Genomic DNA, 20,189 nt, shown 5'->3' with positions numbered 1-20,189 from the left:
TAATATTGTTTATTCTCAAAATAGGTATCCTGATTGGAATCCTGAGATCCTCCCATCAAGAAGGTAGTTATTTTTTTTTAATAGTGGTATTATTGAAATTTGATTTTCCTTTAAAAGTAAACACGTACTTTTTTTTTTAAGGCACTGTTTTGAATAGAATCTCGTTTTTACCATTTTTATTTTTAAACAGTAGGGAAATCCAACCATCTCTAGAAATCTTTAGTTACCCTAGTTTACCTGTAATAGCTCCCATCTGTGAACTTTTCTTTTTTAGTCTTTTCTGAAAATACTTTATATTCTTATTCTTATTTTATGTTTGTGGTATCTTAGATTATAAATGGCTTGAAGGCTGAGAATGGAGTTTCCCTGTTCAGTGTATAAATACAAGTATAGGAGTCAAATATTTGTGGAAGGCGTAATCTCTGTGGGAAAACTGTTGAGAAACATTTGTTATTTCCTAAATTCTTTGTAGAACTTAATACTTTCAAAACACAATTGGATATAGTAATGATATAGGAAAAATGAAAGAAATTGGTCATACTTATTTGTGAGTAAACAAAACAGGAATGTAAGCAATTAGAGAGGTGACGTCTGCTTTGACTGATCCTTATTCATTTACAAAACCAAACTGCATCATAACAAGGAGGTTTTTGCTTTACATAAATACATGGTATTAGAGTTTGGCATTGTTAATATTAATAGCTTGATTTTAAGAAGGTAAATCTGTCATGGATACAAATTTAAATTTATATAAAATTGTTGAATCTTGTGTTTTTTTCTTGCACTTTGTAGAAATGAAGGCAATAGAAAAGAAAATGAAACTCCAAGAAGACGATCTCATTCCCCCAGTCCAAGGCATTCTAGGAGATCAAGCTCGAGTCACAGATTTCGTCGATCTCGAAGCCCTGTACGTTGTATGTATAGACCAAGAAGCCGAAGTCCAAGAATTTGCCATCGTTTTATTCCTAGATACAGATCCAGATCCCGTTCACCGTATCGAATGAGAAATCCATTTAGAGGTAGTCCAAAATGCTTTCGATCAGTTAGCCCTGAAAGGACATCAAGGAAATCGGAGAGATCATCAGGTACGTTTATGTTTGTGAATAATAAGTACTTACTTTGACTAAACCATTCCAGTTTTGTTTTTGTTCGATTTTTTTTTATTTCTGTATTTGCATTAAGCTTGAAATGTGACTTACTCTTCTCATGATTTTTTTTTAAATGTTGACATTTTGAGATATTTGGCTCAGCTCTTTTTGAAACTTCTAAGGTTTTTAAGAAATTAAATGTCATAATTTATTAAATTTTAGAATTTCTGTATGAATTTGACTCACATTACCACCTGTTTCATTCTTCTTCCCTTTATTATGTATCACAAGAAATGTGGGAGAGTGTATCTACACACCCAACATCAAACTTAAAAAAACCAGGGATATACAGATATCTTAGTTTGCCTTAGTAATTGATTATAGACTTGTCTTCCATGAATTAATTTAAAACATTTAAAAATTGTTCAAATTTTCAACGTGTGTCTTAATGTTGGTTTAGTGACCTTTCCAGAAATATTTTTACAGTTTTTTTTAAAATCTTTTCAGAGGTCTGTGAGATTTTTTTCCTTTTTCAACTACTTATCTCTGAAATTGGATTTTTCTTAAAATATGGTAGCCAAGATAGTGTATCCAGCACACTGGATGCAGAATTTTCTGATTAGAGAATTCAGATGTCTTCTTTTAAGCCCAACATTTAAGTGTTCAGGAAAACAGTACTCATCTAAATAATTTTTATTTTGAAAAAGTTTTTTATAAAAATATATTGTTTATGTTAGCATAGGAGTTTTATTATTAAATAATATTTTTAAAATTCTATATTAGTTTCTTTTGTGCTAAATATTGATACAAATGCTCTTTGGAGTCTTCAGTTTTTAATAATGTAAAGGGATACTGAAATCAAAAGTTTGAGGATCTCTGGTGTAAGAGAAGCTCACTGAATAAAGGGTCTTCATGTGAATACCTTTTGAGTGAAGAATTAAAGACTAATAATTTTTTTGTATGTATTTGCCACCTGTTTGGCCTGACAGTAGCTCAGTGTGTTAAATATTTGGGCAGTTGAGGGGTTATATTATTTTTTTATAAAGTTCTTTTCAATTGAAGTAGTATTTATGTACTATTAATAGATAGAAAAAAAGCATTAGAAGATGTAATACAACGGTCTGGGCATGAGTCAGAATTCAGTAAACAGAAGCATCTTGAAGCAGCTGATAAAGGACACTCACCAGCACAAAAGCTTAAAACTGGCAGTGGAGCAAAGACATCAGTTAAATCTACAAGTTCTGCAAAGAATGATTCAAATATAGGAGGACATTGTACTCGTTACAAATCAAAGAATCTTGAAGATGATACCCCATCAGAAAGTAAACAGATGGCTGATAAAACTGTTTCTCTGCCGCGTAAGGTCAGTAGTTCTTTGTTAGTGGAAGTGTGTACGTACACTTGTTAATATGACAAAGAGAAAACGAAGTTGTTCAGAATTTTTAATTTTCATATTTCTGAGGAAATTGTGATTTATTTTGATATGAAATATTTATTGATTTCTGTTTTGAATACAGGAAAGGTCCAATAATTAAAGTCTTATAGATTACAGATATCAAAAGTGAGAACATTTTGATGGTTTGGTGTTTTTGGCTGACCACACTGATCTGTGTTACAAGTTTTGCACTCTGATTGGGGAAATGGACGTAATCAGTAGTATTAATGAGTTTTTGTAATCTTTGTTAGTAATCTATGAGTAACTATCTGCTGAGAATCATTTTTACTCTGTTTTATGTTTTTTTATAGTATAGTTCAGAAGCTACTTTGTTGCCCAGTGTAGAATACTAGTCTGTTTTCTGGGTACTAATAGGTGTATTTTGTAATATTAACAGATCTTCAAGTGTTTGGGTATACATTTCTCTTAACATTGTCTTTAAACAATTACAGTTCCTTGCCCCCATAGAGCTTATATTTAACAGGATGAACTTACAATAATCAACCTGATATTACAGAAATTTGAAGAAATATTGAGTATAGGGAATTAATTTTGAAAAGGCTAAATTGTTCTGTAACATTCATTTTGTTTCTGTATTTCTAGATGGCAGTAGTGGAACTTTAAAAGTTTTTTTTTGAGTCAATTTTTTATCATAGGTGGTAAATAATAAAGTATATTCAGATTGTATATATGAATCTATTAAAATATTATGCCTATCTAGATATATTTTTAAAATTCTTACAACAGACTAAATAAAACTGTAACTTCAGTTTTACTGATGATGTGCCTTCCAGTTGCATATAGAAAAGTACTCTTTACTAGTTTTGGACCACTTCATAGGTCTTGTTTGTTATGAAATGCTTTTGTACCGAAAAGAGCATCTGTGATTGGTTGCCTGTAAATTGCCCGCTGTTGGGTTTGAGTGATAAAATATAAAACATTTCTTCCTCTGCTTTTCTTAGTATTTCAAAAAGTTTTTAAATGTTCTAAAATATTTGTATAAGCAGAAAGTATAAGAATTATTTATATTTATAAGTGGAAAATATAATATTTTAATAAAAAGATTACTTAAAGTACTAGGATTAATGGTAGAAAGATTATGTTGGGAATTGTTGTAACTATACTTCGTCACTTAATTTGGTTTAATTTTCATTCATCTCAAAAAATAGCTTCGGAAGGACCAGTCTTCACATTATGGTCCTGTTCTTCTGATATCTGAATTACCAGAAGATGGCTGTACTGAAGAAGAAATTAGAAAAATATTTCAACCGTTTGGAAAAGTTAATGATGTCCTGATTGTTCCATACAGAAAGGAAGTGAGTTATTTAGTCTATTCTAAAAAGTCATAATTTTGTTTTCTAAAGACTTGTCAGATCTTTCAGCTTTTACTTCATATACAACTGTTACTTGAGTTACGTAAATGTTTGGAATTGAATGAACAGGGTTCCTAAATACTGCTTTATATCCTTTAGAACAGCACACTGTTTTTTCAGATGAGCACACTTTTTCTTTGAAGGGCCAGATAATATTTTAGGTGTTGCATGTCATAGGATTTCAACTACTCGCTCTGCTATACAACTCTGTTGTAGTGCTTTACAGTCATAGATGATATATAAATGAATATGCATGGCTGTGTTAAAAAAAACTTATTTACAAAAAAACAGATGGCAGGCCATAGTTTGCCATTCATTGCTTTAGCACTTCAGTAAGGTGATGTTAAAAAAAAAGGATTTTGTTTGTACAGTATTTTTTACATTTGAATTGTAGTTCTGTAACTTACATAGTAAAGTTCTGTGAAGTCTACAAACCCTGGAGTAAACAGAACATGAAATTAGGAGGTAAAACAAGGGAACATAGTTGGTATAATTTTCCTTGCTACAAGAAACCTTAAAAAGGTCAAATTTAACAGCAGCTAGACTAGATCCTGCCTTCTTTCCTATTGTTCAGTGAGCTCTGCCTTCCTGTTTCATACTCTTTTATGATCTTGCCATGGACTGCTTCCTTATCTTGGTAATGGTATAGAAATTCTGTTAGGTTAAAAGTCCATTTTGTGTGTGAAAACATCCTAAAGATCAGATTACACTTTAGCAAGAGGTAAAAGTGAAAAGAGGTAAAATCAACCAGGACTTAAGGTGATTTCAGTTTTATATCCCACAAGGAAGTATTAAGTCACACAGAGAATTTTAAGGTAGATTTTTGACTTAAGGTATAATATGTTTCATTTTAGGCTTACTTGGAAATGGAATTTAAAGAAGCAATTACTGCAGTCATGGAGTACGTTGAAACAACACCTCTTCTGATAAAAGGGAAGAGTGTGAAAATATGTGTTCCAGGAAAGAAAAAATCACAGGTAAACTGAATTTAGTTCTTACGCAGTTCATTGTTGTTTAGTTTAATTTTTTTTAAGTGTCTTATATACAGAGAAGTGCATAAAACTTAAAATGTTAACTCCATAGACTGTGTATAAATTCACATACACTGAACTTAACTTCGTGTATGCGTATGTGTGTGTGTTAGTTGCTTATTTGTGTCTGACTCTTTGTGACTCTGTGGACTATAGCCCAGTGGGCTCCTCTGCCCATGGAACTCTCCAGGCAAGAATACTGGGGTGGGTAACCATGCCCTCCTTCAGGGGATCTTGCCCACCCAGGGATCGAACCCACGTCTCGTGTCTCCTGCATTGGCAGGCGGGTTCTTTACCACTAGCAGCACCTGGGAAGTCCCATATGGGTTTCATAGTTGTTTGCTAATTCTGTTACATTGGTATTTTCCCCTACTGGATTGCTTGCCAAAAGGGCAAATTGCTTGCCACACTGTAAACAATTAATGGTAAGCAGTGGAGTAGGGGAAAATATGTAACAGAATTAGCAAACATTTATGAAATCTCTGCCTAGGTCCAAACTACAACCTTGACTACGTCCTGCAAGCCCCTTGCATATTTCAGTCACTTATTTGGAGATCAAACCACGTTAATACTTAACAGATTTTCCTCATTCTTTCAAAGTTCTATGTGGCATTACTTTGTATGAATATACCATGATTATTTTATCAGTTCCCTCGTGGACTGCTTTTTAGGTTATTTCTAGTTTTTCATTACTATAAATAGGACTTTAGTTAACTTTCTTCTATATGGCTTTCATAGGCCTTTCTTATGCATTTTGAGGTGATAGCTATAGTGGACTTGCTGGGTATTAGGATATACTGTAATAAGAAATGTTGGATCACCTGTTAAATAGCTGTAATAATTCACAGTCTAATAATTGATGTGAGTACAGGTGTCTCTCCATTATAAATGACATTTTATTATTTGCAGTTTTAAAATCCAGTATGTAAAAAATGGTATCTAGTTTTGATGATAATCTTTAATGTTGTGTTTGAGTTGCTTTTTTTTTTAATGTGTTATCTGTTGTAGTTTTTGGATTTGCTATTCCCGCAAGGTTTTCTATATATGTATAAGGTCTTATAAGTTGCTGATCTCTTTCCTGTGCTAAATTATCTTAGCTTTTGTTACTGTTGTTGTTCAGTTGCTAAGTTCAGAAGCATGCCAGGCTTCCCTGTCTTTCACTGTCTCCTGGAGTTTGCTCAAATTCATGTCCATTGAGTTGGTGATGATATCTAATCATCTCATCCTCTGCTGCCCTCTTTTCCTTTCCCCTTGAGTATTTCCCAGCATCAGGGTATTTTCCAGTTGAGTTGGCTCTTTGTATCAGGTGGTGAAAGTATTGGAGCTTCAGCTTCAGCACCTATCCTTCCGTTGAATATTCAGGATTGATTTCCTTTAGAATTGACTGATTTGATCTTGCTGTCCAAGGGACTCTGAAGAATCTTCTCCAGCACAATTCAAAAGCCTCAGTTCTTCAGTGCTCAGCTTTCTTTGTGATCCAACTTTCACATCCATACACGACTACTGGAAAAACCATAACTTTAACTATACATACCTTTGTTGGCAAAGTGATGTCTCTGCTTTAGGTTTGTCATAGCTTTCCTCCCAAGGAGCAAGAGTCTTTTAATTTCATGGCTACAGTCACTGCAGTGATTTTGCAGCCCAAGAAGATAAGATCTGTCACTATTTCCATTGTTTCCCCATCTATTTGCCATGAAGTGATGGGACCAAATGCTTGCATCTTAGTTTTTTGAATGTTGAGTTTCAAGCCAGCTTTTTCACTTTCCTCTTTCACCCTCATCAAGAGGTTCTTTAGTTCCACTTTACTTTCTGCCATTAGAGTGGTATATCATCTATATTTCTGAGTTTGTTGATATTTCTGCCAGCAGTCTTGGTTCCAGCTTGTAATTCATCCAGCCCAGCATTTCATATGATGTACTCTACATATAAGTTAAGTAAGCAGAATGGCAATATACAGCCTTGTCATACTCCTTTCCCAACTTGGAACTGATCTGTTGTTCCATGTCCAGTTCTAACTCTTGCTTCTTGACTTGGATACAGGTTTCTGAGGAGACAGGTGAGGTGGTCTGGTATTCCCATCTCATTAAGAATTTTCCACAGTTTGTTGTGATCCACTTAGTCAAAGGCTTTAGCGTAGTCAGTGAAGCAGAATTAGAAGTTTTTCTGGAACTCCCTTGTTTTTTCCATGATCCAGTGAATGTTGGCGATTTGATCTCTGGATCCTCTGCCTTTTCTAATCCCAGCTTGTACATTTGGAAGTTTGCAGTTTAGGTACTGCTGAAGCCTACCTCGAAGAATTTTGAGCATAACCTTGCTAGCATGAGAAATGAATGTTTTAGCTTTTGCTTGTCTATAAAGCTTTTGATTTCTCCATCGAATCTGAAGGAGAGCTTTGCTGGGTAGAGTATTCTTAGTTGCAGGTGCCTCCCTTTCATCACTCTAAATATAACTGTGCCATTCCCTTGTGGCCTACAGAGTTTATGCTGAGAAATCAGCTGATAATCTTATGGTCCCTTGTTTGTTATTTGCTTTTCCCTTGCTTCTTTGAATATTTTTTTTCCTTTGTCTTTAGTTTTTCTCAGTTTGATTACTGTGTGTTTCACCATGTTCCTCCTTGGTTTTATCCTGCCTGGGACTCTACTTCCTGGGACTCTATGTGGACTTGGATGACTTTTTCCTTCCCCGTGTTAGGGAATTTTTCAGCTATTACTCTTAAGTATTTTCTCAAGTCCTTTCTCTCTTCTCCTTTTGGTACCCCTATAATGTGAATGTTGGTGTGTTTAACGTTGTCCCAGAGTTCTCTTAGACTGTCTTCATTTCTTTTCATCTTTTTTATTCTTTTCCATGGCAGTGATTGTGACCATTTTGCCTTCCGGGTCACTTATCCATTATCTGCCTCATTTACTCCACTATTGATTCCTTCCAGTGTATTTTTCTCTGCAATTGTTGTAGTTTTCATCTCTGTGTGCTCTTTAGTTCTTCTGTCTCTTCTTGCATCTTCTTGATCTGTGCCTCCATTCTTTTTCTGATATTGTGTTTCATCTTCATCTTCACTATCATTATTGTGAATTCTTTTTCCAGTAGTAGGTTGGCCATCTCTACTTCACTTAATTATTCTTCTGGGGTTTCATGTTTCCTTCTTCTATGACATACGACTCTTTTCTCATTTTGTCTTATTTTCTGTAGCTATTTTGTAGGCTACAGGATTGTAGTTCTTGCTTCGGCTGTTGCTCTCTGGTGTATGAGGCTGTCTTAAGCGATTTGTGCAGGCTTTCTGATGAGAGGGGCTGGTTCCTCCCCTGTTGTAGACTGAGCTGCGTTTTGTCCCTCTCTTGGGCAGGGCCATGCTCAGGGAGGTGGGGTGTGTTCCTGTCCTGTTGGCTGTTTGGCTTTGAGGTGACCCACCACTGAAGCTTATAGGCTGTTTGGGGGGACTAATGCGGGCCTCTAGAAGGACTCATACCAATGAGTACTTTACAGAATTGCTGCTTCCAGAATCTTTGTTTCTGCAGTGAGCCACAGCCATCCCTGCCTCTGCAAGGAGATCTTCCTGTAGTGGGCAGGTACGTCTGTCTGAGTCTCTATGGGGTCCTGCTTTTTTCCCCTGAGTCCTGGTGCACACAAGACTTCGTCTGCTCCCTTCCAAGAGTGGAGTTTCTGCTTCCTCCAGCCTTGTGGAATTCCCGCAGTCAAATCCTGCTGGCCTTAAAAACCCAATTCTCTAGGGACTCCTTCTCCTGTTACCAGACTCCAGACTGGAAGCCTGACATGGGGCCCAGAACTTCCAATCTTGTGGGATAACTTCCGTGGTTTAATTGTTTTCCCGTTTTGTGAGTTGCCCACCTGGTGGGTATGGGATTTGATTTTAACATGATTGCACCCTTCCTGCCGTCTCATTGTGGCGTCTCTGTCTTTGGATGTAGGGCATTTTTTTCTGGTAGGTTCCAGCTTTTTTTTTTTGTCACTGCTTCTTCAGCAGTTAGTTGTGATTTTGGTGTTTTCCTAAGGAGGTGAGTTCATATCCTTCTGCTCCACCAACTTCAGTATTGACTTTAATTTATTTGTTCTTTCAGTTTTTTAAAATTGAGGTGTAATATATTTACAGTGTCATGCTAGTCTCTACTGTACACAAGGTGACTCAGTTCAGTCGCGTCCGACCCCATGGACTGCAGCACGCCAGGCCTCCCTGTCCATCACCAACTTCCAGAGTTAATTCACACTCATGTCCATTGAGTTGGTGATGCCATCCAACCATCTCATCCTCTGTCATCCCCTTCTCCTCCTGCCTTCACTCTTTCCCAGCGTCAGGGTCTTTTCAGATGAGTCAGTTCTTTGCATCAGGTGGCCAAAGTATTGGAGTTTCAGCATCAGTCCTTCCAATGAATATTCAGGACTAATTTCCTTTAGGAGGGACTGGTTAGATCTCCTTGTAGTCCAAGGGACTCTCAAGAGCCTTCTCTAACACCACAGTTCAAAAACATCAATTCTTCAGTGCTCAGCTTTCTTCATAGTCCAACTCTCACATCCATACATGACTACTGGAAAAACCATAGCCTTGACTAGACGGACCTTTTTTGGCAAAGTAATGGCTCTGCTTTTTAATATGCTCTCTAGGTTGGTCATAACTTTTCTTCCAAGAATAAGCATCTTTTAATTTCATGGCTGCAGTCACCATCTGCAGTGATTTTGGAGCCCAAAAAAATAAAGTCTGTCACTGTTTCCATTGTTTCCCCATCTGTTTGCCATGAAGTGATGGGACCAGATGCCATGATCTTAGTTTTCTGAATGTTGAGTTCTAAGCCAACTTTTTCACTCTCCTCTTTCACTTTCATCAAGAGTCTCTTGAGTTCTTCTTTACTTTCTGCCATAAGAGTGGTGTCATCTGCATATCTGAGGTTATTGATATGTCTCCCGGCAATCTTGATTCCAGCTTGTGCTTCTTCCAGTCCAGCGTTTCTCATGATGTACTCTGCATAGAAGTTAAATAAGCAGGGTGACAATATACAGCCTTGATGTACTCCTTTTCCTATTTGGAACCAGTCTGTTGTTCCATGTCCAGTTCTCACTGTTACTTCCTGACCTGCATACAGATTTCTCAAGAGGCAGGTCAGGTGGTCTGGTATTCCCATCTCCTGAAGAATTTTCCACGGTTTCTTGTGATCCACACAGTCAAAGGCTTTGTCAATAAAGGCATAGTCAATAAAGCAAAAGTAGATGTTTTTCTGGAACTCGGTTGCTTTTTTGATGATCCAACAGATGTTGGCAATTTGATCTCTGGTTCCTCTGCCTTTTCTAAATCCAGCTTGAACATCTGGAACTTCACGGTTCATGTATTGCTGAAGCCTGGCTTGGAGAATTTTGAGCATTACTTTACTAGCGTGTGAAATGAGTGCAATTGTGCAGTAGTTTGAGCATTCTTTGGCATTGCCTTTCTTTGGGATTGGAATGAAAACTGACCTTTTCCAGTCCTGTGGCCACTGCTGAGTTTTCCAAATTTGCTGGCATATTGAAAGGCAGTACTTAACAGCATCATCTTTCTAGATTTGAAATAGCTCAACTGGAATTTTATCACCTCCACTAGCTTTGTTTGTAGTGATGCTTCCTAAGTCTCACTTGACTTCACATTCCAGGATGTCTAGCTCTAGGTGAGTGACCATACCATCATGATTATCTTGGTAGTAAAGATCTTTTTTGTACAGTTCTTCTGTGTATTCTTGTCACCTCTTCTTAATATCTTCTGCTTCTTTTAGGTCCATACCATTTCTGTCCTTTATTGTGCCCATCTTTGCATGAAATGTTCCCTTGGTATCTTTGATTTTCTTGAAGACATCTCTGATCTTTCCCATTCTGTTGTTTTCCTCTGTTTATTTACATTGATCACTGAGAAAGGCTTTCTTATCTCTCCTTGCTGTTCTTTGGAACTCTGCATTCAAATGGGTATATGTTTCCTTTTCTCCTTTGCCTTTCTCATCTCTTCTTTTCTCAGCTATTTGTAAGGCCTCCTCAGACAACCATTTTGCCTTTTTGCATTTCTTTTTCTTGGGGGTGGGCTTGATCCCTGCCTCCTGTACAATGTCCCGAACTTCCATCCATAGTTCTTCAGGCATTCTGTCAGATCTAATCCCTTGAATCTGTTTCTCACTTCCACTGTATAATTGTAAGGAGTTTGATTTTGGTCACACCTGAATGGTCTAGTGATTTTCCTTACTTTCTTCAATTTAAATCTGCATTTGGCAATAAGGAATTTATGATCTGAGCCACAGTCAGCTCTCGGTCTTGTTTTGCTGACTGTATAGAGCTTCTCCATCATTGGCTGCAAAGAATGTAATCAGTCTGATTTCAGTGTTGACCATCTGGTGATGTCCATGTGTAGTCTTCTCTTGTGTTGTTGGAAGAGTGACTCAGTTATTCTCTTTTATATTCTTTTCCGTTATGGTTTATCACAAGATATTGTATATAGTTCTCTGTGATGTACATTAGGACCTTATTGTTTATCCATTCTAAATGTGATCATTTGCATCTACCAACCCCATACTCCCAGGCCATCCCTCTTCCTCCCCCCTCCACCTTGTCAACCCCAATTCTGTTCTCTATGTCTAAGTCTTTCCATTTTACAGATAGGTTCATTTGTGCCATATTTTAGATTCCACCCATGTGATATCATATGATAATTGTTTTTCTCTTTCTGACTTCACTTAGTGTGATAATGTCTATAGTTGTATCCATGTTGCTACACTTGGCATTATTTCATTTTTTATGACTGAGTAGTATTCCATTGTATATATATCATATCTTTGTCCATTTATTTGTTGATGGAAATTTAGGTTGTTTTGGTGTCTTAGTTCTTGTGAATAGTGCTGCTATGAACATAGGTGTTCATGTGTCTTTTTGAATTACAGTTTTGCCTGGATATATTCCCAAGATTGCTGGATTATGTGGTAATTCTATTTTTAGTTTTCTGAGGAACCTTTTTGTTTTCCGTTGCAGCTGTACCAGCTTACATTCTCATTAGCAGTGTAGGTTTCTCTTCTCCGCATCCTCTCCAGCATTTCTTATTTATAGACTTTTTAATGATGATCATTCTGGCTGCTGTGAGATTGTACCTCATTGTAGTTTTGATTTGCATTTCTGTAATAATTGTGAGGTTGAGCTTCTTTTCATGTGCTTACTGACTATCTGTATATCTTTGGAAAAATAGCTGTTGAGGTGGAAAATTAACTATTGAGATCTTTTGCCCATTTTTTGATTGGGTAGTTTGTTTTTTTGTTCTTGAGTTATATAAACTGTATATTTTGGAGATAAGCACTTGTTGGTCTGATCATTTATAGACATTTTCTCCCACTCCATATCTTGTCTTCATTTTTTTGTTGTTGTTGGGTTTTTCTTACAGTTTTCTTTGCTTTGCAAATGCCTGTAAGTTTTCTTGTTTCTTTTTATATCTATTGCCTTGGGCGAATAAGCTAAGAAAGACGTTGGTACCATTTATATCAGAATGTTTTTGCTATGCTTTCTTTTAGGAGTTTTATGGTGTTAAATAAAACTAGACACTGAAGGTGGCAGAGCACAAGGGTATGAACTCACCTTAGAAAAATGCCAGAATATGTTTTAAGTCTTTAAGCCATTTTGAGTTCATTTCAGTGTGTTGTGAAAGGGTATGTTCTTACTTCATTTATTTACATGCAGCTGTCCAACTTTCCCAGCACCATTTGCTGAAGAGACTGTCTTTTTCCCATTGTTTATTCTTGCTTCCTTCGTTGAAGATTAATTGACCATAGATGTATAGGTTTATTTCTGGGCTCTCCATACTGTTCCAATCATTTGCATGTCTGTTTTTATACCAGGTGCAAACTGTTTTGTTTGCTGTTGCTTTGTAGTATTGTCTGAAGTCTGGGAAAGTTATGCTTCCTGCTTCCCCCCACCTCTGAAAATTGCTTTGGCAATTGTGGGTCTATGGTTCCACATAAATTTTTGAGTTATTTTACTTCTGTGAAAAAATGTCATGAGGGGATAATTTGATAGGGATCACATTTAATCTGTAGTTTTCTCTGGATAGTATTTCCATTTTAACAGTGTTCTTTCAATTCAAGAGCTTGGGCTATTTTTCAATTTCTTTGACTCTTCTTTTATTTATTAATATTTTATAACTCTCAGCGTGTCAGTTTTTCACCTCCTTGGTCAAGTTTATTCCTAGGTTTTTAAATTTTTTTGGTGAAACTTTTTTTCCTCATGGAAGGTTTATTTTTTTCCCAGTTTATTTATTTTTAATTGGAGTATAATTGGTTTACAGTATTGTGTTTGTTTCTGCCATGTATCTTTTGGTGAGATTTTAAAGGACATTCTCTTTCTGATGTTTCATTTTTACTGTGAAGGTAATGCAACCAATTTCTGAATGTTAATCTTGTATCCTGCTACTTTGCTGAGTTCATTTATTAGATCTATTCGTTTTTATGTATAGTTCTTAGGGCTTTCTATATATGTATCATGTCACCTGCATATAGTAACAGTTGTACCTCCTCGCTTCCAATTTGGATCCTTTTTATTTGTTACGTGATAGGAGTTTTTATCTTGAATGAATATTGAATGCTTTTTCTGCATCTGTTGAGATGATCATGTGGTTTTTGACTTGTTAAATGAAATGAAGTCGCTTAGTCATGTCCGACTCTTTGCGACCCCATGGACTGGGGCCCATCAGGTTCCTCCGTCCATGGGATTTTCCAGGCAAGAGTGCTGGAATGGATCGCCATTTCCTTCTCCAGAGGATCTTCCCGAACCAGAGTTCGAACCCCGGTCTCCTGCATTGCAGGCAGACGCTTTACCGTCTGAGCCACCAGGGAAGCCTTTTGATTTGTTACTGTGATGTGTTACGTTGATTTGTGTATGTTGAACCATACTTGTGAACCTGGGATGAATCCCAGTTGTGTTAAATATGCATCTGACCTGTAAATATCTTTTTTGGTGGTTTCTTCCTCTGGTTTTAGTATTAGAGTGATGGTGGCTTTATAGAATGTCTTTGAGAGTGTTCTCTCTCCAGTCTTTTATATTCTTCTTTGAGAGAATTTGTCTATGACGCCCTCTGGTCCCGGGCTTTTTGTATTGGAAGTTCAGTTTTGTTTGCCCTTTCAAAGAACCAGCTCTTGATTTTGTTGACTTTTTTCCCCCCTATTGTTTTCTTCATCTCTATTTTATTTCTCCCCCACCCCCATCTTTATTTCCTTCCCTCTTCTGACTTTAGGTTGTTTATTTTTTAAAAAATTCTTTTGTGTAGTAGATTAGGCTTTTTACTTGGGATATTTTTCCTTGTTTTTGATGAAGACCTGTATTCACTATGAACTGGTCTCTTATGAACTGCTTTTGCTGGATTGCAGAGGGCTTCCCTGGTAGCTCAGATGGTAAAGCATCTGCCTACAATGTGGGAGACCCAGGTGTGATCCCTGGGTCAGGAAGATCCCCTGGAGAAGGAAGTGGCAACCCACTCCAGTACTCTTGCCCGGAGAATCCCATGGATGGAGGAGCCTGGTAGGCTACAGTCCATGGGGTCCCAAAGAGTCGGACACACAGAGCGGCTTCACTTCACATAGATTTTGTATGATTGTGTTGTCATTGTTTGTCTCAAGGTACTTTTTAATTTTCCTTATTGAACCCTTTTTTTTTTTAAGTAGCATGTTATTCAGTCTCCATGTAATCTTTTTTTTTTTCCTTGTTTCCTTTGGTTGATTTCTTGTTTCATGCCATTGTGATCAGAGAAAATGCTTGAAATAATTTCTATACCCTTAAATTTGTTTAGGTTAGTTTTGTGCCCCAGGGCATGTGGTCAATCCTAGAAAATGTGTGTGCACTTGAAAAACATGTATATTCTGTGCAGTTTTTTGGATGCAGTGTCCTGAAAATATTACTTCTTACTTTTCTGTTGTAACATTTGGGACCTCTGTCTGGAAAATCTCTCCATTGATGTGAGTGGGGTGTTAGTCTCCTACTACTGTTGTCTTCCTGCTGATTTCTCCCTTCATATCTGTTAGTTATTTATGTATTTGGGTGCTCTTAAATTATGTGCATATTTGTTGATGAGTGTAAAATCTTCCTCTTGTATTGATCCTTTTATCATTTTATAGTGTCCTTTATCTTTGTAGCCTTTGCTTTAAAGTCTGTTTTGTCTGATAGGAGTATTGCAAGTCCCACTTTCTTTATTTTTGCATGAGCTATCTTATTCTATGCCCTCACTTTCAATCTGTATGTGTCCTTTGCCCTAAGGTGGATCTCTTGTAGGCAGAATATTGTAGGCTTTTATTTTTTAATCCAGTCTGTCACTCTTTTATTTTTTTAAAAGTTTTATACCTGATAGTGTACATCCCTTCTTCATTTTTAAAAATTAGTTTTTGGCTGTGCTGGGTCTCTGTTGTGTGTGGGCTTCTCACTGGTTTCTTCTTTTGTTGCTGAGCACAGGCTTTATGGGTGCTGGTTCAGTAGTTGCGGCACACAGACTCATTAGTTGTGGGGCCAGGCTTACTTGCTCTGTTTCACGTGTAGTCTTCCAGCACCAGCGATCGAACTCGTGTCCACTTCATTGGCAGGCAGATTCTTATCCAGTGCACCACTAGGGAAGTCCCACTCTGTGTCTTTGGATTGGAGTATTGACATTTAAAGTAATTATTGATTCATGTATTTATTGCTATTTTTTTTTTCCTTTAAAAAATGTATTGAAATATAGTTTATTTATACTTTTCATTAAAAAAAATGAAGTGTAGTTGATTTATGTATTGCCACACCAAACTGTTTTCCAGTTGATTCTTTGCTTCTTCCTTTCTTTTACTTTTTGTGATTTGATCATTTCCTTTTATTCTGCCACTCCCTTCTGGCCTGCAGTATTTATGTATCGAAATCAACTGATAGCCTTCTGGAGGTTCCCTAGTAATGAACTCTGTTTTTGTTTTGCTGCCTTTAGAATTCTCTCTTTATCTTTAACTTTTGCCATTTTTATTATGTCTTGGAGTAGGTCTGTTTGGGTTCATCATGTTTGGGACCTTCTGTGCTTCCTGTATCTGGATATGTTTCCTTCTTTAGGTTTGGGAAATTTTCAGCCATAATTTCTTCAAATACATTTTCAGTACCCTTTTTTCTTTCTCTTTCTTCAATCTCTGCATAGACTGGCCTGTGTTATATTATCCCGTAGGTCTCTTATATTGCTTTTTTTTTTTCATTTGGCTTTCTGTCTGCTCTTTTGATTGGGTACTTTCCATTAGTCTGTCTTCTAGGTCACTTATTCTTTCTTCTCCATTATTCATTTTGCTATTTACTGCCTTGAGCTCAGCTTTGATCTTGGCAAATGAATTTTTAGATTTTACCTAGCTCCTTTTCACAGTTTCTAGTTCTCTTTTTTTTATAATAATCTGTATTTCTCGTGATAGCCTTTCTTAATTCTTCCAGTATTTTCATTATCTCCTTTTTCAACTCAGTGTCTGTTAGACTGAAGAGTTTTGTTTCATTGTTCCTTCAGGAAAATATTTTTGATATTTTAACTGAGAGTGGTTTCTCAGCTTCTCATTTTCCTTGTATTTGTCTTAGTCTGAGAGTTTAGGAGAAACAACTATCTCATGTAGTCTTAGAGGGCTATTTATAAGCAGAAACATCCCTGTATAGCTTGTGTGGGTTTTAATATTTTTTTGGTGTGAAGGCTGTTTTTGACTTGGATGCTTGCTGTCTCTTGTCAGCATGTGCTGGTTGTTACCACCTTGATGAGGGGTATGCAGGTGCACAGATGCTAGACTCATGCAGGTTCCCAGGAAGGTGGGGGCTGCAGTTGTGTTCCTCTGCAGTGACGGTGTTATTTTGCAAAGCCCCAGAGAGGTGGGGCTGGTGGTTGGCATCGGGTCATGAAACCCTTGGCAGCAGTGGCAGGCCTCACATGCTCCCAGGGAAGTTGACCCTGAGTGCAGACTCGGAGCAGTGGCAAGCCATGCAAGTTCCCGGAAAAGTGGGGGCATTGACCTGCATCCGTTTGCAAAACTTTTGGCAACGGCAGTGGCTCCAGTCCGTGCCTACCTCTGGAATCTGAGATAGCAGCCACGACTTGCACCCACCCCTGGAATCTGTGTGGGGCGCCTATGCGCATATGGAGAAAGAAGCTTCTGTGACATCCCTCTCCTCTCGCGCCCCCTAACAGTGGTCCCTTGTCTCTGTGAAGGACCCAGGCTTCTTCTTGGACTCCATCAGTTGTGGTGTACTACCTCATAACCCCTTCAGACTGTCTTCACACAGCCAACTCCAGTCCTGCCCTTTGGGCCTGACCTCCAAAGCCCAAGCCTCAGGACACAAGCTCCACCTGCCCTAGTGGTTGAATGGATGAGCATCTTAGGCTTTGGGGAGCTGGCCAGCACCAGCAGTCTGTTCAGGTTTCTCTTGGCTTTGTCCTCTGCACCTCTGTTGCTGAGCTCTCCTCTGAGGCTCCATTCCTCCATCTCTGTTCCCAGCTGATCTCATCAGTGAGGGGACTTCCCCGTGTGCAGAAACCTTTTCCTCTTTCACAGCTCCCTCCCAGAGGCACAGGTCTTGTCCTGATTCCTTTCTTTATTTTCTCTTTTCTTCTGCCCTTCCCTGTTATGTGGAGATTTTCATGCTCCTTTGAAAGTCTGTCTTCTGGTATTGTTCAGTAGATGTTCTTTGTAAGTTGGTCTACATGTAGATGTACTTTTGATGAATCTGTGGGAGGAGAGTGCTGCATCCTATTTCTCACATTTTTCTGTTGGGTTATTTGCCTTTTGAAAAATGTTCATCTGAAGGTGTTCATTATCCTAAGATACTAATTTTGTATCATACATGAGAAGTATTTTCTTTTAGTCTGTTGCTTATATGATACTTACAGTTTTTTAAATTTTGGTGTACTCCAGTTTTATTGCTTTTTTACTCTTAATGGCTTTTTCCTTTTATTTTAGAAGGCCTTTATACCAGTGCCAGAAAGATATGTTTCCATTATTTTTTAAATCTGTTACTTGTGATACAATGTGTGAATGATACGACTGTTTGCAAAATGGATAACCAATTAACCCAACACTATTTATGCCTTATTTATCTTTCCTTATTGATTTGTAAAGCTGTCTTGTGTATAAATGACCCTATACACATAGATCTGTTTCAGTCTGTTTATTTTCGTATGAATACTATGTAAATATTTGTCATTTTTCTAATAGAATCGTTTTTCTTTGTTTTCTCCTTCCATGTATTTTTGCTTAATCTTAAACATTTACTCCTACATATTAGATTTAGAATCAGTTTGTTCTCTAAAAAACCTTAATGGGCATTTAATTGGTACTGTACAGAATTTGTATTGATGTATTTACAGTACTAAATCTTTCTGTCCAAAAACAGGTTTTATTTCTTCATTTATTTAGATTTCATTTTGTGTCCCTCAGCGAGTTTTTACATTTTTTTTCCATAACATGCATTTTGGAAGACATGTTAATTTTTATTTATTTGTATATGTCATAAATATTATTTCAGTTGCTATTAAAAGAGTTTTATTTTTTATGTTTTCTGGTTAGTTATTATTGGAGTAACCCATCATCCCAGTTTACTAATACTAGGTACATACATGCCCATCTCATTGTTCCATTGTCCTAATTTGAATAATCATTACATGATGACCATTGTCATTACCACTTTAGAAGTTTTTTCATTTTCAGTTAACAGAAAACTTCTCCAGTGGTTTATTAAACAAATAAGAGGTTTATTTATAACAGGAAATTGGCTGGTGGGTGATCTGTGGCTGATAGAACAGCTCTAAAATATCTTCAGGAACCCAGCCTTTGGATTTTTCTAATTCACTGTCATTAACGTGTACTTTTTCATCCTTTTTGTAAGATGGTTGTTGTACCTTCTGGCATTATTTCAATCTTTCAAACAGAAAGAAAGGAATGTGTCAGGAACACAATGAATTTTTAGTGTCCCTCCTCCCCTCCGCACACACCCCCAAGAAGGAGGAGTTCCCCAGCAGCTTCCACCTACATTTGATTTATCAGAACTGTGACACATATCCTCCTCTATGGCAGAGAAGAATAAGGGGAAGCAAGAATTGAATGCATAATTTAATAATTTAAACTTTATTTTGAGACAGTTAAATGTTATTCAAAGTTTTCAGCAGGGCTATGACAGTGAAATCGATGGATTTGAAAAATTCATCAGGAAGTGATCTGCAGAATGAATTAGTTGGGCAAATGACTCTGAAGGCAAAGAAAGCATGTTGATTAAAGGAAAGAAGAGAAAAGATCACTGAAATCCGGTTAGGGCAATCATCTAGACAAGCAGACTACTCTTAAGAGTAGTAAAAGTTTGGGGTAGATTAGTAACCTTGACAATAGAAAGAAATAGCTTTTATACCATTGACGCTCAAGCAGGACTAGCTGATTATTAAAGTTTTAAATGTGAGATCAATATTCTTTAATTCTAAAATGTTTAATCTGGGAAAATGACCGAGTAATGATACATTGAGGGTGTTAGAGTATTTCAAACAGATTAAAATAATTCTCTTAGATGACTTTTTTATAAGGTTGGTAAGGCAGCAGTGTAAGTTGAATAGTTCAGACATTTACTATTTTGATTTTCTTAATAATGAATGGCCTAAGTATCAGCACTGAAAACTAGAAAACATGCCATCTACCTGTCACAAACATTGATGTTCTTCAGTTAAATATGGTTTGAATGGTGCTGAATTAAAGCCTTCAGAGGTTTACTCATGACTTCGCTCTTGTGATTGACCAGAGGGAACCCGCAACAGAACTCTGGTTATGGCTTCTTCAAGGTTAGAAGTTTATGGGACAATCTTTTGGCCTGTTACCATAGGGGAAGACATTAAGATTTCCTGTCAGAGCAAGCACAAAATAGACTGGAAACTCAAACTAGGAAAAAGAAGGTCAGCCCTATAGCTTTCTTGGTCTATACCTTAATATTGGCATGAATAGTTAAAACCATGACAAAACCTTTCTGCCCATGTTTGATGTTTCATGTTATTTCATGTTAGGACTGTCTTGAACTCCGTGATTCAGAAAATATTCTCTTCAATTTGCTACTTCTTGGAATCAGTAATAAAATGTTAGAGAAAAGGTAAAAAATTTCTACATCCCTGTATTACACCTGAAGGATTAAAGTATGGTTCTGCACAGTTCTGATGACAAACTTTGTCTGACAAATAACCTTGCGTTTAATTACAAGCCAGCATAGACATGAGTCTTTAACAATGATTCTTAACCAGTCTGCTGAAAGCAAGCATTCTTCT

The 20,189-nt window shown here is 37.0% G+C and overlaps 1 protein-coding gene across 1 annotated transcript in view; it reads left to right on the top strand.

Annotated features, from left to right (window-relative positions):
- Window positions 1–20,189, top strand: part of ZNF638 (zinc finger protein 638) — a 135,319-nt gene that overhangs the window by 75,603 nt on the left and 39,527 nt on the right. Inside the window, exons 4-8 of the mRNA XM_052647900.1 lie at window positions 25–63; window positions 793–1,085; window positions 2,174–2,451; window positions 3,693–3,839; window positions 4,751–4,873. Of these exons, the coding sequence (XP_052503860.1) occupies window positions 25–63; window positions 793–1,085; window positions 2,174–2,451; window positions 3,693–3,839; window positions 4,751–4,873 (880 nt within the window). The remainder of the gene's footprint in view (window positions 1–24; window positions 64–792; window positions 1,086–2,173; window positions 2,452–3,692; window positions 3,840–4,750; window positions 4,874–20,189) is intronic.

The sequence above is a fragment of the Budorcas taxicolor genome, chromosome 11, assembly GCF_023091745.1.
Source record: "Budorcas taxicolor isolate Tak-1 chromosome 11, Takin1.1, whole genome shotgun sequence".
In the NCBI taxonomy this organism is placed as follows: domain Eukaryota; kingdom Metazoa; phylum Chordata; class Mammalia; order Artiodactyla; family Bovidae; genus Budorcas; species Budorcas taxicolor.
This window is presented reverse-complemented; position numbering and strand designations above follow the sequence as displayed.